The following is a 15411-nucleotide window of genomic DNA, read 5'->3' as shown; positions in this document are numbered from 1 at the left end:
ACGGAGGACTCTGAGGAGCTCAAGACTTCACTGGAGGAAGTAACTGCAGATGTGGTAGAAACGGTGAGAGAACTAGAATTAGGAGTAGAGCCTGAAGATGGGACTGAATTGCTATAATCTCATGATAAAACTGTAATAGAAGAGGAGTTGCTTCTTAGGGATGAGTCAAGAAAGTGTTTTCTTGAGATGGAACCTACTCCATCTGTGAAGTAGCCGTGAAGATGCTGTGAAGACTGTTGAAATGACAACAGATTGAGAACGTTACATAAACTTAGTTGACAAAGCAGCGGCAGGGTTTGAGAGAACTGTCTCCAATTTTGAAAGAAGTTCCACTGTGGGTACGATAGTATCGAACAGCTTTGCACGCTATAGAGAAACTGTGAAAAGAAGAGTTGATTTATGGGGCAAACTACTTTGTTGTCTTATTTTAAGAAACGGCCACAGCCACCCCAACCTTCAGCAACCACCACCCTGATCAGCAGCAGCCATAAACATGGAATCAAGACCTTCCGTCCACAAAAAGATTAGAACTCGCTGAAAGCTCAGATGATGGTTAGCATTTCTTAGCAGTAAAGTATTTTTAAATTAAGTTATGAACATTGTTTTTTAGACATTAATGCTATTGAACACTAAGAGACTATAGTGTAATATAGTAATATGTACTGGAAAACCAAAAAATTCATCTGAATTCATTTTATTTCAATAACTTGCTTTATTGTGATACTCGCTTTATTGCGGGAGCCTGGACCAACTGAGTCTGCGGTATCTTTGAGGTACCCCTGTATTCCACTTCATCGGTATTGATGATTGTGACAAGTAAAAATGGATGCAGCAGAGAGGGGAGTGTAAGACTGCAGGTGCTGGAACCAGACTGTCTGGGTATGAATACTAATTCCATCATTTCTTACCGTTGACCTGGGCAAAGTAACACAACCTCTCAGAGAGTCTACCTTCTGTAGGTGGGAGGAGGTCGTGAAGATTAGATGAGATAATGTGTGCAAGGTGCTTAGATCAGTGCCTGGTACACAGTAAGCATTAATTTATGAATGCTGCTCTATGGTGGTTAGTAAGCTTCAGAAGATTTTTGTTCAGGTGGCATTTAAAGGCATAGGATATAATTATAGCCTGAATATACTTAAACATTAACTGGAAATATTCTAAATGACAACTGTCTTTTCTGGCATTAGAACTGGTAGAACAGAAACAACGCATTTGTTTAAAAAAAGAGCCATTAGGAGGTACCTGGGTGGCTCAATCAGTTAAGCAACTGTTCCTTGGTTTCCGCTCAGGTCATGATCTCAGGGTTGTGAGACTCAGCCCTGAGTTGGGCTCTGCACTGGATGTGGAACCTGCTTGAGATTCTCTTTCTCCCTCTGCCCCTTCCCTCCAGCTCACACGCACGTGCACGCTTTCTCTCTCTCTCTCTCTCTCTCTCTCAAAGCAAAGCCATCAATGAACTAAATCTTACAAAAAATAAATTTCTCTCAAGCTCTGGGGCACCTGGGTAGAAGCGTCTGCCTTTGGCTCAGGTCATGATCCCAGCATCCTGGGATCGAGCCCCACATCGGGCTCCCTGCTCGGAGGGGAGCCTGCTTCTCCCTCTCCAACTCCCCTCTGCTTGTGTTCCCTCTCTCACTGTCTCTCGCTGTCAAATAAATAAATAAATAAATAAATAAAATCTTTAAAAAAATTTCTCTCAAGCTCAATGCATACATTATTTGCAGCTGACTGCTCGACATGGAGGTTATTCAATGATTAAGATTACAACTTGGATGAGAGGCACACATCGCTATATTACTTATCCATCCTTCCTGTCCATGGCAATTTAACCAAATCATATCATTCTCAAAGGTTTAAGAGCACAAGTCCATATCACCATAGTGTGAAGAATCCTGAAAAGAAAATTGAGTGCAGGTAAGAATGTTTGGGACTGCAGAGCCTAGCTTGGTAGTACTTGATATGTCACTTACTTTCTAACTTTAGTTTTAGCTCAGGCGAGGCTAGCTTTTTCAGTCCTGTTCTTTGAAGAACAGCAGATACTCTGAGCCTGGCCATGAGATGAAAGAGCCAAACTCAGGTGCTATTTGTTCCATTTTCTGCAGCCATCTGACATTCATGCTTTTGGCTCAATACAAACAGGCCCATTTATTACCTTTTCAAGGTATGCCTTAGGTCCTAATCTTGTCCCAAATACCAAAACATAATACTTACTGAGTACATACTATCCACCAGACACTGTGAGAAGATAGGAGTTACAGTAAGAGACAGAGATGTCCCGTTAGTGACAACAGATAGATCCTTTGGAAATACACGTAATTTTATAAGAAAATATTGAGTTTATACCTTTGTCTAAGTTAATCTTACTTTGTTTTTCTATTCTGCCTTGAGAATAACATGAACGTTCTTTAATAAACTATTATTAATGACTACCACTGGCAGCAGTAAGAGCACCACCACCTTTATGAGCCGTCAGTTACTAAGGTCTGATTTTGTGCCAGACAGTGTGCTAATAAGCACTTCATCTGAACCCACATCTATATTTACCTGACACTACATCCTGTGCTTTTAACAATTATGTTCGGTTGGATTGACAGGTTTACATAGCGTTGTATTTTACTAATAAAAGGAACAAAGCCTTCATAGTCTGGAAATGTAGTGTCCTCATGATTTATGTCACACGGGACTCATTATCTTAGCCGCTAGCAGCTCTTCCTTTTCCCTTTGGCTCTCAGCTTGCAGTCAGACCCTCTAGGTTTAGCATCACCACTGGAGAAGGTGGGAGAAAGAAGAGGATAAGCCTTAAGAGGTCAAATTTCATAGTATTTCAAATACCAAGTGAAGTCATGTGGTAAGGAAAGAGGATTAACAAGCTTATTGAGGTGACATTTAAGTTTCTATAGTGAAAGTAGATTGCCTTTATACTTTAAAAACCCAATAAATATTATTTTTCAAAAATGATATAGATTTTAATTGCCCTTAATATTTCTATCTCCTATTATTTTATGGATATTCGAGAGCTGGATATAACTTAGAAGTTACATAGTAGAAATATTCAAATGACAGACATCCACTTTTACATACTAACCACATTAATAAAATGAACCTCTATTTTAGAACCTGGCCCAGCCCAATTCATACCTACAAGCTTACCAAAACCTAGCAGACAGAAATAAAATTGCTAATGATTTTTCTTTCCTATTAGAAGGAAGAACATAATGATTGCTGGAAGTTATTATAAGAACAATGTATTCTCTCTCTTCTTTAAAGACTTTTTAAAAAAGATTTATTTATTTATTTTGTGGGGGGAGGGCAGAGGGGGAGGGAGAGGGACAAACAGGCTCACACTGAGCACAGAGCCTGATGGTGGGGCTCCAACTCAGCACCCTGAGATCATGACCTGAGTGGAAAGCAAGAGTTGGACGGTTAACGGACTGCATCACTCGGGCACCCCAAAGAACAATGTATTCTTAAAACAAAACAGTATGATTATTAATTAAAGTTATTAAATTAGTAAACTAATAAACCTAATTAAATAATTTAAACAATCAATTAAAATAATCCAATCATTAATTTTCTTATTAGAACATATTTTAAAAAGAACAACATTAAATCCAAATGATAGTTTCAATTGTTTTATGTGATCTCTGGTCACTGATCAGTTAACTGAGATTTCGTTACCTAGTGGATCTCTCAAGCAGCTGCTGCCTCTATGCCGCTCACTCCAGAACTTGCCAAGATTCACAAACCGTGTAGAAGGGAAACTAGCTGGCACAGTAGCATCCAGCTAACTCCGCTCCTATGAATTGCAGCTAACACTCTGCTTCAGGCTTTGAGAGATGTGAAGAGTAGATCACACGATAGAAAACTGGAAATTTCTTGACTTAAATACATTTACCTGTTTTTTGCCATGATTAGAATTCTAAGTTATTAAAAAAAAAACCACAACTTACAATGCATTTGTCAAAGTTCCTTTTGACAGTCACCAAAACATTTCCCAATGTAGTACTCAGAAAAGAAGCAGGGTCCACATTCTGTGCGGTCCACACATGATGACTCATTTTGACAAGCATGTAAAGGGAGTTAAAGCTATCAATTTTGTCTCCTAATGCAATTAGGTTGTTCAGTTCTGGCTCGATGCAGCGAAATATTTTAATCATCATCTGACGGATCATATCTTTCCTGTTCAGAAAACATAAAAAATATAGGAATTTATTACAGGTTTCGTGTCTTGATCTTTAACTTTAATCCACTGCATATATACGAAATGACTAAAATTTTACATTTCAATGAAAAATGTCCAAATATGATGACCTAATTATTCTACAGGAGTTTCCAACATAAAAATATTTTTTTCAACATAAGAATGTTTTTTGAAGTTGAGTTTTATTGCTCAAAATATAACTTCATGTCATTTGTAAAGCTGGATCCTGAAATGTGCTTTGTAATTGCTAAGAAATACCGTGCGATTCAAATGCTACTTCTTACCAGCAAACATTCAACTGATGGCACTTTTTTGTGATTACTAGAGCCAGAAAGAGCTGAAGGGTCAGACAACAGGACGCATTTTAACTCGGTAAGACGTCTGAGAAGACACTGGGCACACATGTCAGTGCTCTAAGTGCTGTCACATTACCAGAATCATCTGGCTCCTCACTGAACAGCACTCCTCGAGGCTCAATGTTAAGTGCCCCCCTCCCCAGATAAATGACAGATAGTAACAAACACATACTCAGATGAGACAGGCGGTGGCACACCAGCATTATGTTGCCGGGAAAATATTCCTCCATCTAGGTCCTCTGCTTCAGTCTGCAAAAATTATTCAGGTACTTTACATAATAAAAGACCAACAATTTGACTAGTTTATATAGCAAAAGCCTGCTCAGTCTTAAAATTCCTAGGAGAGAATACATTATGAAAAATGATTTTTAAAGGTAGTACTACTGATAAAACTATATAATTTAGTATGTTGTTTAAGAATGGTTATGAAATGTTTTAGATTTTATCTGAGATTTTATCTGAGAATTATTGTGGGCTGAGAAGATGTGCTCGTGTGTATGCACGTGAGGGGAAAGCAGGGACAGAGAAGGTACAGGAGGCTCAGAGGGGGTGTAGGAATGGGGGGCAGCTCAAAAAATCAGAAACAACTTTTAAGAAAGAATTTTAAAAATTAAAGAAATTGCGTCAATCGTTTAAAACTCTGGCATTTAAAAAATGCTATTAAAAATTCTTAGAGAGGCTAACAAATAAATTTACTATCATTACCACCTATAACAACAAATTCATTTTATGATTGCTTTTTATATGTTGGTTCTGTTTTTTAAGATGACCTTATTTTTTTTCAAGTAAGTTTTATGCCCAACATGGGGCCCAAATTCATGGCCCCGAGATCAAGAGACGCATGCTCTATCAACTGAGCCACCCAGGCACCCAAGATGACCTTAATTTAAACATCATTTTATTTCCATTGTGCTTTTAAGTTTTTCAAAATACTGCAGCAGTCTCTCATTTTATTTCCTTACATTTATGCCACCTGAGGCATGCTGAACAGGCATTACTATATTCATTGTACAGATAAGGAAAACTGGGGATTAAAGAATTGGTTTAAGGTCTCATAGCTAGTTAGTAACAAAGGCATAGGAAAAGTTCAGTTTTGGAGCTTCTTTATTTCTTTCTTTCTTTCTTTGCTAGGCCATGGTATATATACTCAAATATCTTTTTCTTTTGAAAATTATATTTTTTCTTGGTGACTACTAAAATGCTAAAATTTCTTTTTTAATAATATTTTTTTACAAAGTAAATTCAGACATTTCCCCCTTACTAATTTAGAGGATATTTAGGTCTAAGACAATCTGGAGTATTAAATTAGATGCTCAGACTCCAACTATCACTGTTTTTATTATCTTGTGGTATGACAAAAATTACTGAAAAAAATCCTTACATCGTAAATTTTTTCTTTTTCTGTTCTGATATTGAAATTGTGACAATACATTAATTAGGTTAATTATACTACAGATTATAAATATCAGCCAATAAATAAATGCGAGCCATACCATAGTTCCAGGCATACTCTGATGTTGCTGTAGTTTGAAAAATTTACTTATGAAGTCCTGTTCTGCCAGACACAAGGGCTCCAGTTCACTTAATACCTGTTCGAAGATCTGAAGAAAACAAAAATGAACTGCACCAAATGCTTTAAAAATCTTCTACATTTAATTTACTTTTCTGTAGGGATCACAGATGCTTTACGTATAATCGCAATAAAATCCCAAAAGAAACTATTCCAAGATTGGCAGGATGATGTAGCAGTATCAAGGCATAACAGAGCCAGACATACCTAAAATAAAACTCATAGTAATTATTCACTTGAAATCTAGAAAGAGGAACAGAGATAAAGTTTTTAAACTTAATGCATTGCAGAGAACACTTAGCTTCACAAAAGCTGTTATTTCCTCTTTACTTTGTAGTTGGCTCAAAGAACTTAGAGATGCAAGCTCTTAATGATTTATAATAAATATTAATAAAGCTGTATATCAATGAACTGATAATACACATTTCAGTTGCCATTTGACTAGTATTTTTTTCAGATTCAGAATCCGAAAGTAAAGTATGGTTAATTCAGAGAGCCAACATAGCCCAAATCCTTGAACACACTTAAAGCAGTAACAAACTGCTATTAGAAAACTAATGTTACAGTTTAAGACATACTTGTTATCTTATTTTACCTTATCAAATTTGGTCCTGTCGGCAACATCGAGATCAGAGGCAGACATGTTTCCCATATCCAACAAAGAAGATGACTGAGATCTGCGATTCCCTGAACTCTGAACGCTGAGTTTATTTAGACTAGAAGTAGATCCAGTTAATTTCCCAGAACTTCCATGAAGACCTAAGAAATAATAAAACTTTGAAAGTTGTGACCTTCATGAATAAAACACCCATAGCGTAAATGAGGGCTGTCTTCATCTTCAGTGCTCTTATCAGTCATTGCACAAGTCTACCGCATGGGGCGGGCTGGAGAGTGTCCTGCTCTCTCACTAACATTTGTGTCCTATTCCTGAGTATATTGTAGAGTAGCGAAAACTACACAGATCTACAGAATAGGACTGAAAGGGGTCTTAAAGATCACATAATCTATCCCCTGCCCAGTACCACCAAAGTTGCCTGATATTTCTAGATTGAGGCAGATGAAGATTTCCTTCCTACTCAAAAGACATAGATATGGATGAAGGCCAATAACTCCTTAGTGTACTAGCTAACATGACTTTTTTATTTTTTAATGACTTATTTTTATTTCTGAAGAAAAAAAGGCCATATCCCAATATTACTCGCCTCTACATAACTGAAAATATTGGGTTGAACCACAGGAAACTGCCAATACTCGATCATTCTTGCCCTACAAAAAGTCAATTACATATGCTTCAATTTAACACATTCCTGAACCCAGAAACTCTGCTTTTACACTAAGTGAACTGATTAACTACAGCTCTTTAAAAACTAAACAGAATGAAGAGAAAAAAAAAACACGCCTGAAAACTTGTTATACTTAAAATACAACTAAAATATAATACATCATGAGCTACAAAATATGTGACATCTTTGAGGGAAAATGAGAAAACTGTGGCTGGACAATATTCTACATCTATCAAGGAATTAAAGGCTTCCATTTTTACAAGAAAATGTAATATTTTTATTCAGAATTAAATATAAACAACAAATAACTTTTTTAATCTTCTAAAACATTTCTCACTTAACGTATATTATTTGTTGATGGTCAGAAGGGACAGATGAAGATATAATAGGGAAAATTAAAGATAAACTTTGGTTTCATTATGCAAAATCTGACCATATCTATAAGAATTTTTATGGTTTCTTTTTTTTTTTTTTTTTTTTTAAGAATTTTTATAGTTTCTAGGGGCGCCTGGGTGGCACAGCGGTTGGGCGTCTGCCTTCGGCTCGGGGCGTGATCCCGGCGTTACGGAATCGAGCCCCACATCAGGCTCTTCCGCTATGAGTCTGCTTCTTCCTCTCCCACTTCCCCTGCTTGTATTCCCTCTCTCGCTGGCTGTCTCTATCTCTGTCGAATAAATAAATAAAATCTTTAAAAAAAAAAAAAAAGAATTTTTATAGTTTCTAAACACAGCCTGGAAAGAGAAGTTTAATGGTTAAGCCTCTCCATAAATTTCTGACTACCCACCATAGATTTTGAATTACATTTCTTGAATGTAGCCATACCACTACCATCATGTTGGTTTCCTTTCATCGAACCTGGCAACTCAGAGCAATCAGTTTTTTTTGGCATAACTTTTTTCAAGACAAAAAACTAATTTCTAGACATTAAAAAACATGGATTGAGAATACCTACTAATACACTAAGCATACTCACTCTCTGTTTCCTGTTTGACAGCACTTTCTTTTCGAGGCAGTGTAGCTGTGATGGATTAGGTTGCAAGCATCAAAGACAAAGACAAGTTAATAAACTGCAATTTGCACAAACCATGCACAAGAGGAAGTTAAAGCTCTAGTTTAAAAGACACATGCAAAGAACCATGAGCATCAAGTAACAAGAGGTGCAACATATGTTTAGTTGGTCAGCTACTGTTCAACAAATTCTGAGAGAAAAAACTTTACTAGTCTTTTTGTTTTTACTCAAATATTCAGGTAAAAATATCCGTACTTGTCAGCCCCTCCCCCAACACTGTTAAATGATTTTTTTTTTTAAGTTTATGGAGCTAGTGTGCTTAAAATTTAAAAGACTACATTTTGTAAGTTTTGGTTTCTGGGGAAAAAAACAGTTCAAGTAAAAGTGTTTTTAAAATTTTTTAAGTTATTTTATTTCAATCATAATAAGTGTACTCTTTAATCTCCAACCCCTATCTCACCCATCCCCCCCCCCCCACCAGCCCTCTGGTAACCATCAGTTTGTTCTCTATAGTTAAGTGTCTATTTCTTGATTTGTCTCTTTTTTCCCTTTGCTCGTTCATTTTGTTTATTAAATTCCACATATGAGTGAGATCATATGGTTGAGTAGAAGTTTAATAAAGTGGAAATTTATTAGAATGAAGTTGTAGACTTAGACATTAAGCACATCAACAATCTTGATCCCTGAAAACTCGTGAGAGGAGTGAACAATGTTTTACTACATTCGATAAAAAATTATACATGAGTGGGGCTTTGAAATCATTTCAAAATATCAAGCCAAACTACTTAGTAACTGGCTTTATGAACACCTAGAATGGAAAGTATATATCAAGATACTAATTATCAGGAGATGGGTGGATGGAAGGCTAAAGCCAAAGGAACAGGCTTAATATAGGAATCTGAGCTCTTTTGGGGCCATTTGGCATTTTATTCTAAAACTTCTCTCTATATAATATTCATTAGATCAATTGTAGAGATCATCTTGTGAAACATTCTAAACTTAAATTAGAAGTGAATGTGAAAGGCAAAGAAAGAAATTACAGAATGAAAGAGAAAATTAAAGAATATAACTATAACCTGGAAACATTTTAAAAACAGAGAACAATGTATCAAACTGTCACTATCCTTACCAAACTTCGAGGCAAAAGCCCAGGTAAAAGCTACTGACTTATCATACCAGGGATATGTATATCTTCGCAGGCCTAGCTATGTGAAGCTCAAGGGAGTATGAAACACCAAGGCTAGAGATTAAAGTGGTAAGCAGGAATTGTGCTGGAGCTATTAGCTGACCAATCTGAATGGTACCTTCTGGTGGCTTTAAGGTATCACTATACTAAGTTCACCAGTTTCAGAACAAGGCCTGACACTTCATACACTTATTTTTAGTACCCAATAAGGAATACAGAGTTACCAGTAGTGCCAATTAATTATAATTTGGGGCTCATCAAAGCCTATATTATTTATCAGCAACAAACAATATTCGGGCAACCTATTCTTTTTTTTTTAAGCAGGCTCCACGCTGGGCATGAAGCTCAACATGGGGCTTGAACTCACGATCCTGAGATGAAGACCTGAGTTGAGATCAAGAGTTGGATGCCTAACCTACTGAGCCACCCAGGCACCCCTTCAGGTAACCTTTTAAGTATCTTTAAATAATCCCCATTAGACTGTAAACTTCATGAGGTAGGGTCTTTGCTTATTGCTGCATTCTCAGTACCTAGCAGTGCTTACTACATAATAAATAATTAGTATTTATTAAATGAATTTTCTAGCCAGCACTGAATTCAGTCTTATATTCAAAACTCCTTTTGGAATCAAGATTCTTAGTTTAGTGGAGAAACACATAATGAAAAATAATTTTGACATACCACTTTTAAGATTTTGGAATATTAAATACAAGGGAGGCAGTAATTATATAAATGCATATGTTAAGGGACTGAAATAATGTGTATGTGTGTTATCTTAGCTATAGAAAGAAAAAATAGGTGATTTTAAAAATAATTTCTAAATTTCCTTTACCTGCCATTTCATTAAGTACATTTGTAGAACACAAGGGGAAAAAAACCCCACCAAAATATCATTCTTGGGGGGGGGGGGAATTCCATGCCTCTGAGTTTATCAAAGTAAAAACTATTAATTAAAAAGGCCAGTTAGCTACATAAAGACCTTACCACAAAAAAAGGTGTTTGCTGGTATTTCAACATTATTCTGAATTACTTGAGCTAAAGTGATGTTAAAGTTGAGTCAAAGTATTTAAAAAGAGAGTAGTCCCCTAAATCTCTATGACTATATCGACTATACATTTCCTTTTGTAAAGTACATTCAGTATGACTTTCTATTCTTATTAGCATCTATGACCCAGAATTTTCAGAGCAAGTAAAAAACAAAAAAATTTAAATTTTATTTATAATTACTTCATTTTGATTCACGGACAAGTTATCTTTCCAAAATTTCAGGTTTCTATTTTAATTACATTACTTTTAAAAGTTGATTTAAACACAATTTGAATGACTGAAAAGATATTTAAAAAATTTTTCATTCTACCTTATTTAGAATTTAAGTCATCTGTATTTAACTTGTCCTCTGAATTCTGTTCATTATTTAGTTTTTCTTCTCTTGTAGCTGATGACATCAAAATAACTGAAACTGTGGTTTTCTGGTGCCATCAACCATCACAAATTACTCTCTTGTTATTTTTTGATACATAAGAAGAAATGTGATTTTAATACTATAAAAGTGCCTTCTAAACTTATTTTAAAAATATTTTAAACAAGATAATTTAAGAACTTTCTAAGAGGAAGAAAAAGAAAAAAAATTTAATTTTCAGGTTAATGCAATGATACCATTAAAATACTGTTGTACTTGTTTTAAATTACATTTTTGGTATGTCATTTACCTCAATGTGAATCTTAGGCTTGATAAACTATTATGATACTGGGATTAATGACCTCCTAAGGAGATAATTTTAGAAAGATTTCCTTTTTATCTCCAGTTTCATATTCTGTAGAAGAGTTCTCTCAAAACAAAATGGTTCACTAACAAGTGGTGACAAATATACTAAATGAAAACATTAAACATGTAACTGAATTAATATGCTGCTTACTAAAAAAAAAAAAAGCATAACATACCCACAGTGAAACATTAACAAGGATATAAACACACTGCTGTTTAAGAACAATTAACCTTTAGGATGAGTTAGCATTTCTGTTTCCAAAAGCCTATGGTCCCAAGATACTTATCAGTATCTTTACCTCAATGTAACATATGTGTACATAAATTCATTTCAACAGTCTGGACTAGTATAATCAATATATTAGTGTTGAATTCAACAACAACAACAACAACAACAGTGAATTACTAAATAATTACCCACTAAAGACAGTCTTCTCTGTCCTAAAGGAAAAGAATGGAAAGATGTGCTATCAATTTCAGTCCTGTTTCCTGATTACCAGAAATTGCTTAGGGCATAGGCTCCTTTCAACAAGCAAATGCTAAACTCATTATTCTAAAGGGGAACTACGCAGACACACTGAGGAGTACACATTGTAGCCATTTAAGGCCAGGTTTTGACTTGAATAGGCACAGAACTCCATCCAAAAGGAACTCCAGAGATGGGTACATGCAAGAGCAGAATGTGGCCTCGGCAAATCACCTTCCTCATAACTTGATACTTTCACTGGTTATCTTTTCAAATCATGTTTCTGTCCACTTAACATACTTAGAAGCAACAAAAAATAAGATGCTTCAAAAATAACTCTTTGGAAAAATAAGGTATAATCACAGGAGAAATTTGGGTGACATTTTTACAGCCCCTTTGGGGGGGGGGGGAAGGAAACAAAAAATTACTTTTTGATTCAAAATAGCCAGTGAGAAGTAAGAAGCCAGGAATTACTTTCATTTCCCTGTAGAGAGCAATGACTTAAGAGATCAATGACTTGCCACCAACTGCTGCAAAAGGCCTTTTAGGAAGCTGGAAACAACGCTCAATATGTCTCTTAGCCTAATACCTTCTCTACCATATTGTACTTCATTTTCTGGTCAACTGCTTTTCCTGTGAATAGATGCTTTCATTTACGGCACGAATACACAACTGCTGTCAGGTCCATATACTACAGCATTTTAGTAAAAGTCATATATTTACAGATGTAAATATTTGTTCTGTGAAGTAACTCTAAATCAAACCAACACATCAGCCTTACTTTTTCATCAATTCTACTGTATCTTCTTCCACCCTGCTCTAAAAAGTCTTAGAATTATTCGTCGTAAATAAGGCCACTTTTAATAGAAAACAATGAACTGGGGTGTCTAAGCTTACCAAACTTCTTGCTTTCTTTAGTTGTGCCAGTCATCTTGATCTTTGCAACTTCAAAGAAATCTTTAATTTCTCTCTCATATAGTCGTGATAAATAATCCATGTAATTCTTAAAATAAAAGTAACAGGTACTTCTTATTAATAAAACAAATATTAACAATTCAGTCCCCCCAAATCCTTCGTGCTTGCTTTAAATTTTCTGGACTAAAATTCTGATGTATTTCATAGGAAATAAAAAGTCGGCTGTTTTCTGTCTTAAAAAAAAAAATTGAACAGGCATCAAAACAGCAATTTACAAAAATATGAAGTTGAACATAATCACACATTTTCATTTTTATGTATTATCTTTCATATATTTTAAATAGAGTTGCAATCATACTGTACAGGATATTTAGGTCAGAGCAATCATGCTTGTCCAGTCTCACACTTTACTGACTATACGGTGTTATGCTTTGTTGATGTACCACAATTCAGCAAATCAATCCCCTAGCAGAGGCCACTGAAGTGGTTTCAGTGTTTTGCTATGATAGACAATGTTACAATAACCTTTCATCTTCAATGAATTGTTCTCTTGGAATAATTTCCTAAGGGTGGAAATACAGGGCCAAAGAATATGGGAATCTTTATAACTGTTCCTACATACTGCCATGTTGCTTTTAAAAACAATCATACCAACAGACAGTGTCAATGGCAACAAAGGAGCACATTCAGTTTCAGCGTCCCCTGTCAACTTAGGGTATTAAGTAATGTATTATCAAAATAGGTTATTTTCAATAATCTTTCAATAAGCCTAGGGTATTTAGGTATACCAAGATAAGTGATTTTCAATAAGAATTTAATTAGAATTCGTATATCTTTACAGTTTTCACAATTTTTTTTTTTAAAGATTTTATTTATTCGACAGAGATAGAGACAGCCAGTGAGAGAGGGAACACAAGCAGGGGGAGTGGAAGAGGAAGAAGCAGGCTCATAGCGGAAGAGCCTGATGTAGGGCTCGATCCCATAACGCCGGGATCACGCCCTGAGCCGAAGGCACACGCTTAACCGCTGTGGCACCCAGGCGCCTCCACAATTATTTTTTAAAAAACAAATTGGATTTATTCTAGCTCAAATGGAAACATCTATAATTTAGCAGAGAAACTCATTTCTTTGTCATATCTGCTTACTATCACATAAAAATATTTTATGCTCTCAGGAAGGATTCTTCACCAGTGGGAGACCACGTATTTTACCAAGTCCTAAGTTAAATGCCACACGCACTTTGACTAAATTTAAATAAATCCACAGGAGAAAAACTGTATTTGGCTATTCTCTTAAATTTATCATGGCATCTAAGCTTCAGCTTCCTTTATTACTTCAAATTAATACATTCAGCTTTATTTATTTTTATTAAAAATTTTTTAAAAAGATTTTATTTATTTATTTGAGAGAGAGAGAGAGAGGCAGAGAGACAGACCACAAGCAGGGGGAGTAGCAGGCAGAGGGAGAGGGAGAAGTTGTGGGGCTAGATCCCAGAATCCTGGGATCACAACCTCAGCCAAAGGTAGACACTTAACTGACTGAGCCACTCAGGCACCCCAATACATTCAGTTTTAGAGCAGGTTTATGTTCCTTTAAACATCAGGAGCACCTTTCAAAGGGATATATTATGTGAATATTTGTATACTCATAGTTACCACTGATTTCTTTAGTTTATAGATATATCCTTATAAAATAGTATTTAAATGAAACATAATACACAGATCCTTGGTTTTTCAATTTGTAGGCCACATATATTTCCCACACAGTCCCTGTAAGAAAACTTAGTCTAATAGGCAATTCTTTCCCATGATCTGTGCATAAATTTAAAAGCAAATATAAATTAAAACACATCCTAAAATTGATTCCTATTTCATTGGGCTGTCTCACTTTTTCAATGTCTCATTTTTGCAAGTTTAAATTCTCATAAAAATACTGATCATTGCAAATCAGTAAATAGTTGACAAATAAGAAATTAATTTCACACTATTTGTGAAATCTTCATCAGTGGTTTCTACTCAAATCATTCAACATAGCAGACTGCATTCCAATACCCAAATTGTTTAAAGTGCACATTACTATCCAAGCAATTTAAACAATTTCAAAACAGCTCCTTCGGTATCTAGAAAATAGTGACTTGAGCAGACTACTGAAAATCACTCCCTTTTCCAATGCAACTTGAATGACTGGATACCTTTTTTCCAGCTACGTAACAGAACTCATTGGTGGGAAAGGCCACAGACAGGTGTAACCATCAGTTCATTCATTAACCAAATTCTGAAGAATGTCTCTTATGAGGTACCTCTTAGCACCTTGTATACAGCACCTGACATTTAACTATCATGAGTTTAAATATTGACTCAGGCAGTCTTTTCAACTTTACATTGTGCTGACTGTACAGTCTTACCAAGATCTCTGTATTTTACTTTTTCTTTACACAAATGGGTAAATTCCACAAATGTAGAACTGAGGTTGAGAGAAGACGTCTGGGTAATCTTCAAGACTGACCATCAACCTCGGGAGATTACTGGGAGAGAAAAGCTCATTTCCTCCCCTAGCATGGGTGGACCTTCTCGATTATTAGCTGCCCTACATGAATAACCCAGAGCCACAGACAGGGGTTGTAGTCCTGGGGAGGAAGGAATCTGGGCAATTGAGCTATT

The 15411-nt window shown here is 35.7% G+C and overlaps 1 protein-coding gene across 13 annotated transcripts in view; it reads right to left on the bottom strand.

Moving 5' to 3' along the window:
• EXOC1 (exocyst complex component 1) overlaps positions 1-15411 on the bottom strand; it is a 59201-nt gene that overhangs the window by 11541 nt on the left and 32249 nt on the right. For 6 of the 13 annotated variants that reach the window (XM_044387766.3, XM_026508934.4, XM_048211802.2 and 3 more), the window contains 5 exons: positions 12734-12839; positions 6723-6886; positions 6051-6158; positions 4730-4806; positions 3951-4179 (listed from right to left, as the gene is read on the bottom strand). In XM_044387766.3, the coding sequence (XP_044243701.1) occupies positions 3951-4179; positions 4730-4806; positions 6051-6158; positions 6723-6886; positions 12734-12839 (684 nt within the window). Of the gene's footprint in view, positions 1-3950; positions 4180-4729; positions 4807-6050; positions 6159-6722; positions 6887-8383; positions 8429-11787; positions 11812-12733; positions 12840-15411 lie in introns of all 13 variants that reach the window. The other 7 variants (XM_044387762.3, XM_026508930.4, XM_044387763.3 and 4 more) reach the window with 2 other exon arrangements.

This window comes from Ursus arctos, unplaced genomic scaffold (assembly GCF_023065955.2).
Source record: "Ursus arctos isolate Adak ecotype North America unplaced genomic scaffold, UrsArc2.0 scaffold_9, whole genome shotgun sequence".
NCBI lineage: Eukaryota > Metazoa > Chordata > Mammalia > Carnivora > Ursidae > Ursus > Ursus arctos.
This window is presented reverse-complemented; position numbering and strand designations above follow the sequence as displayed.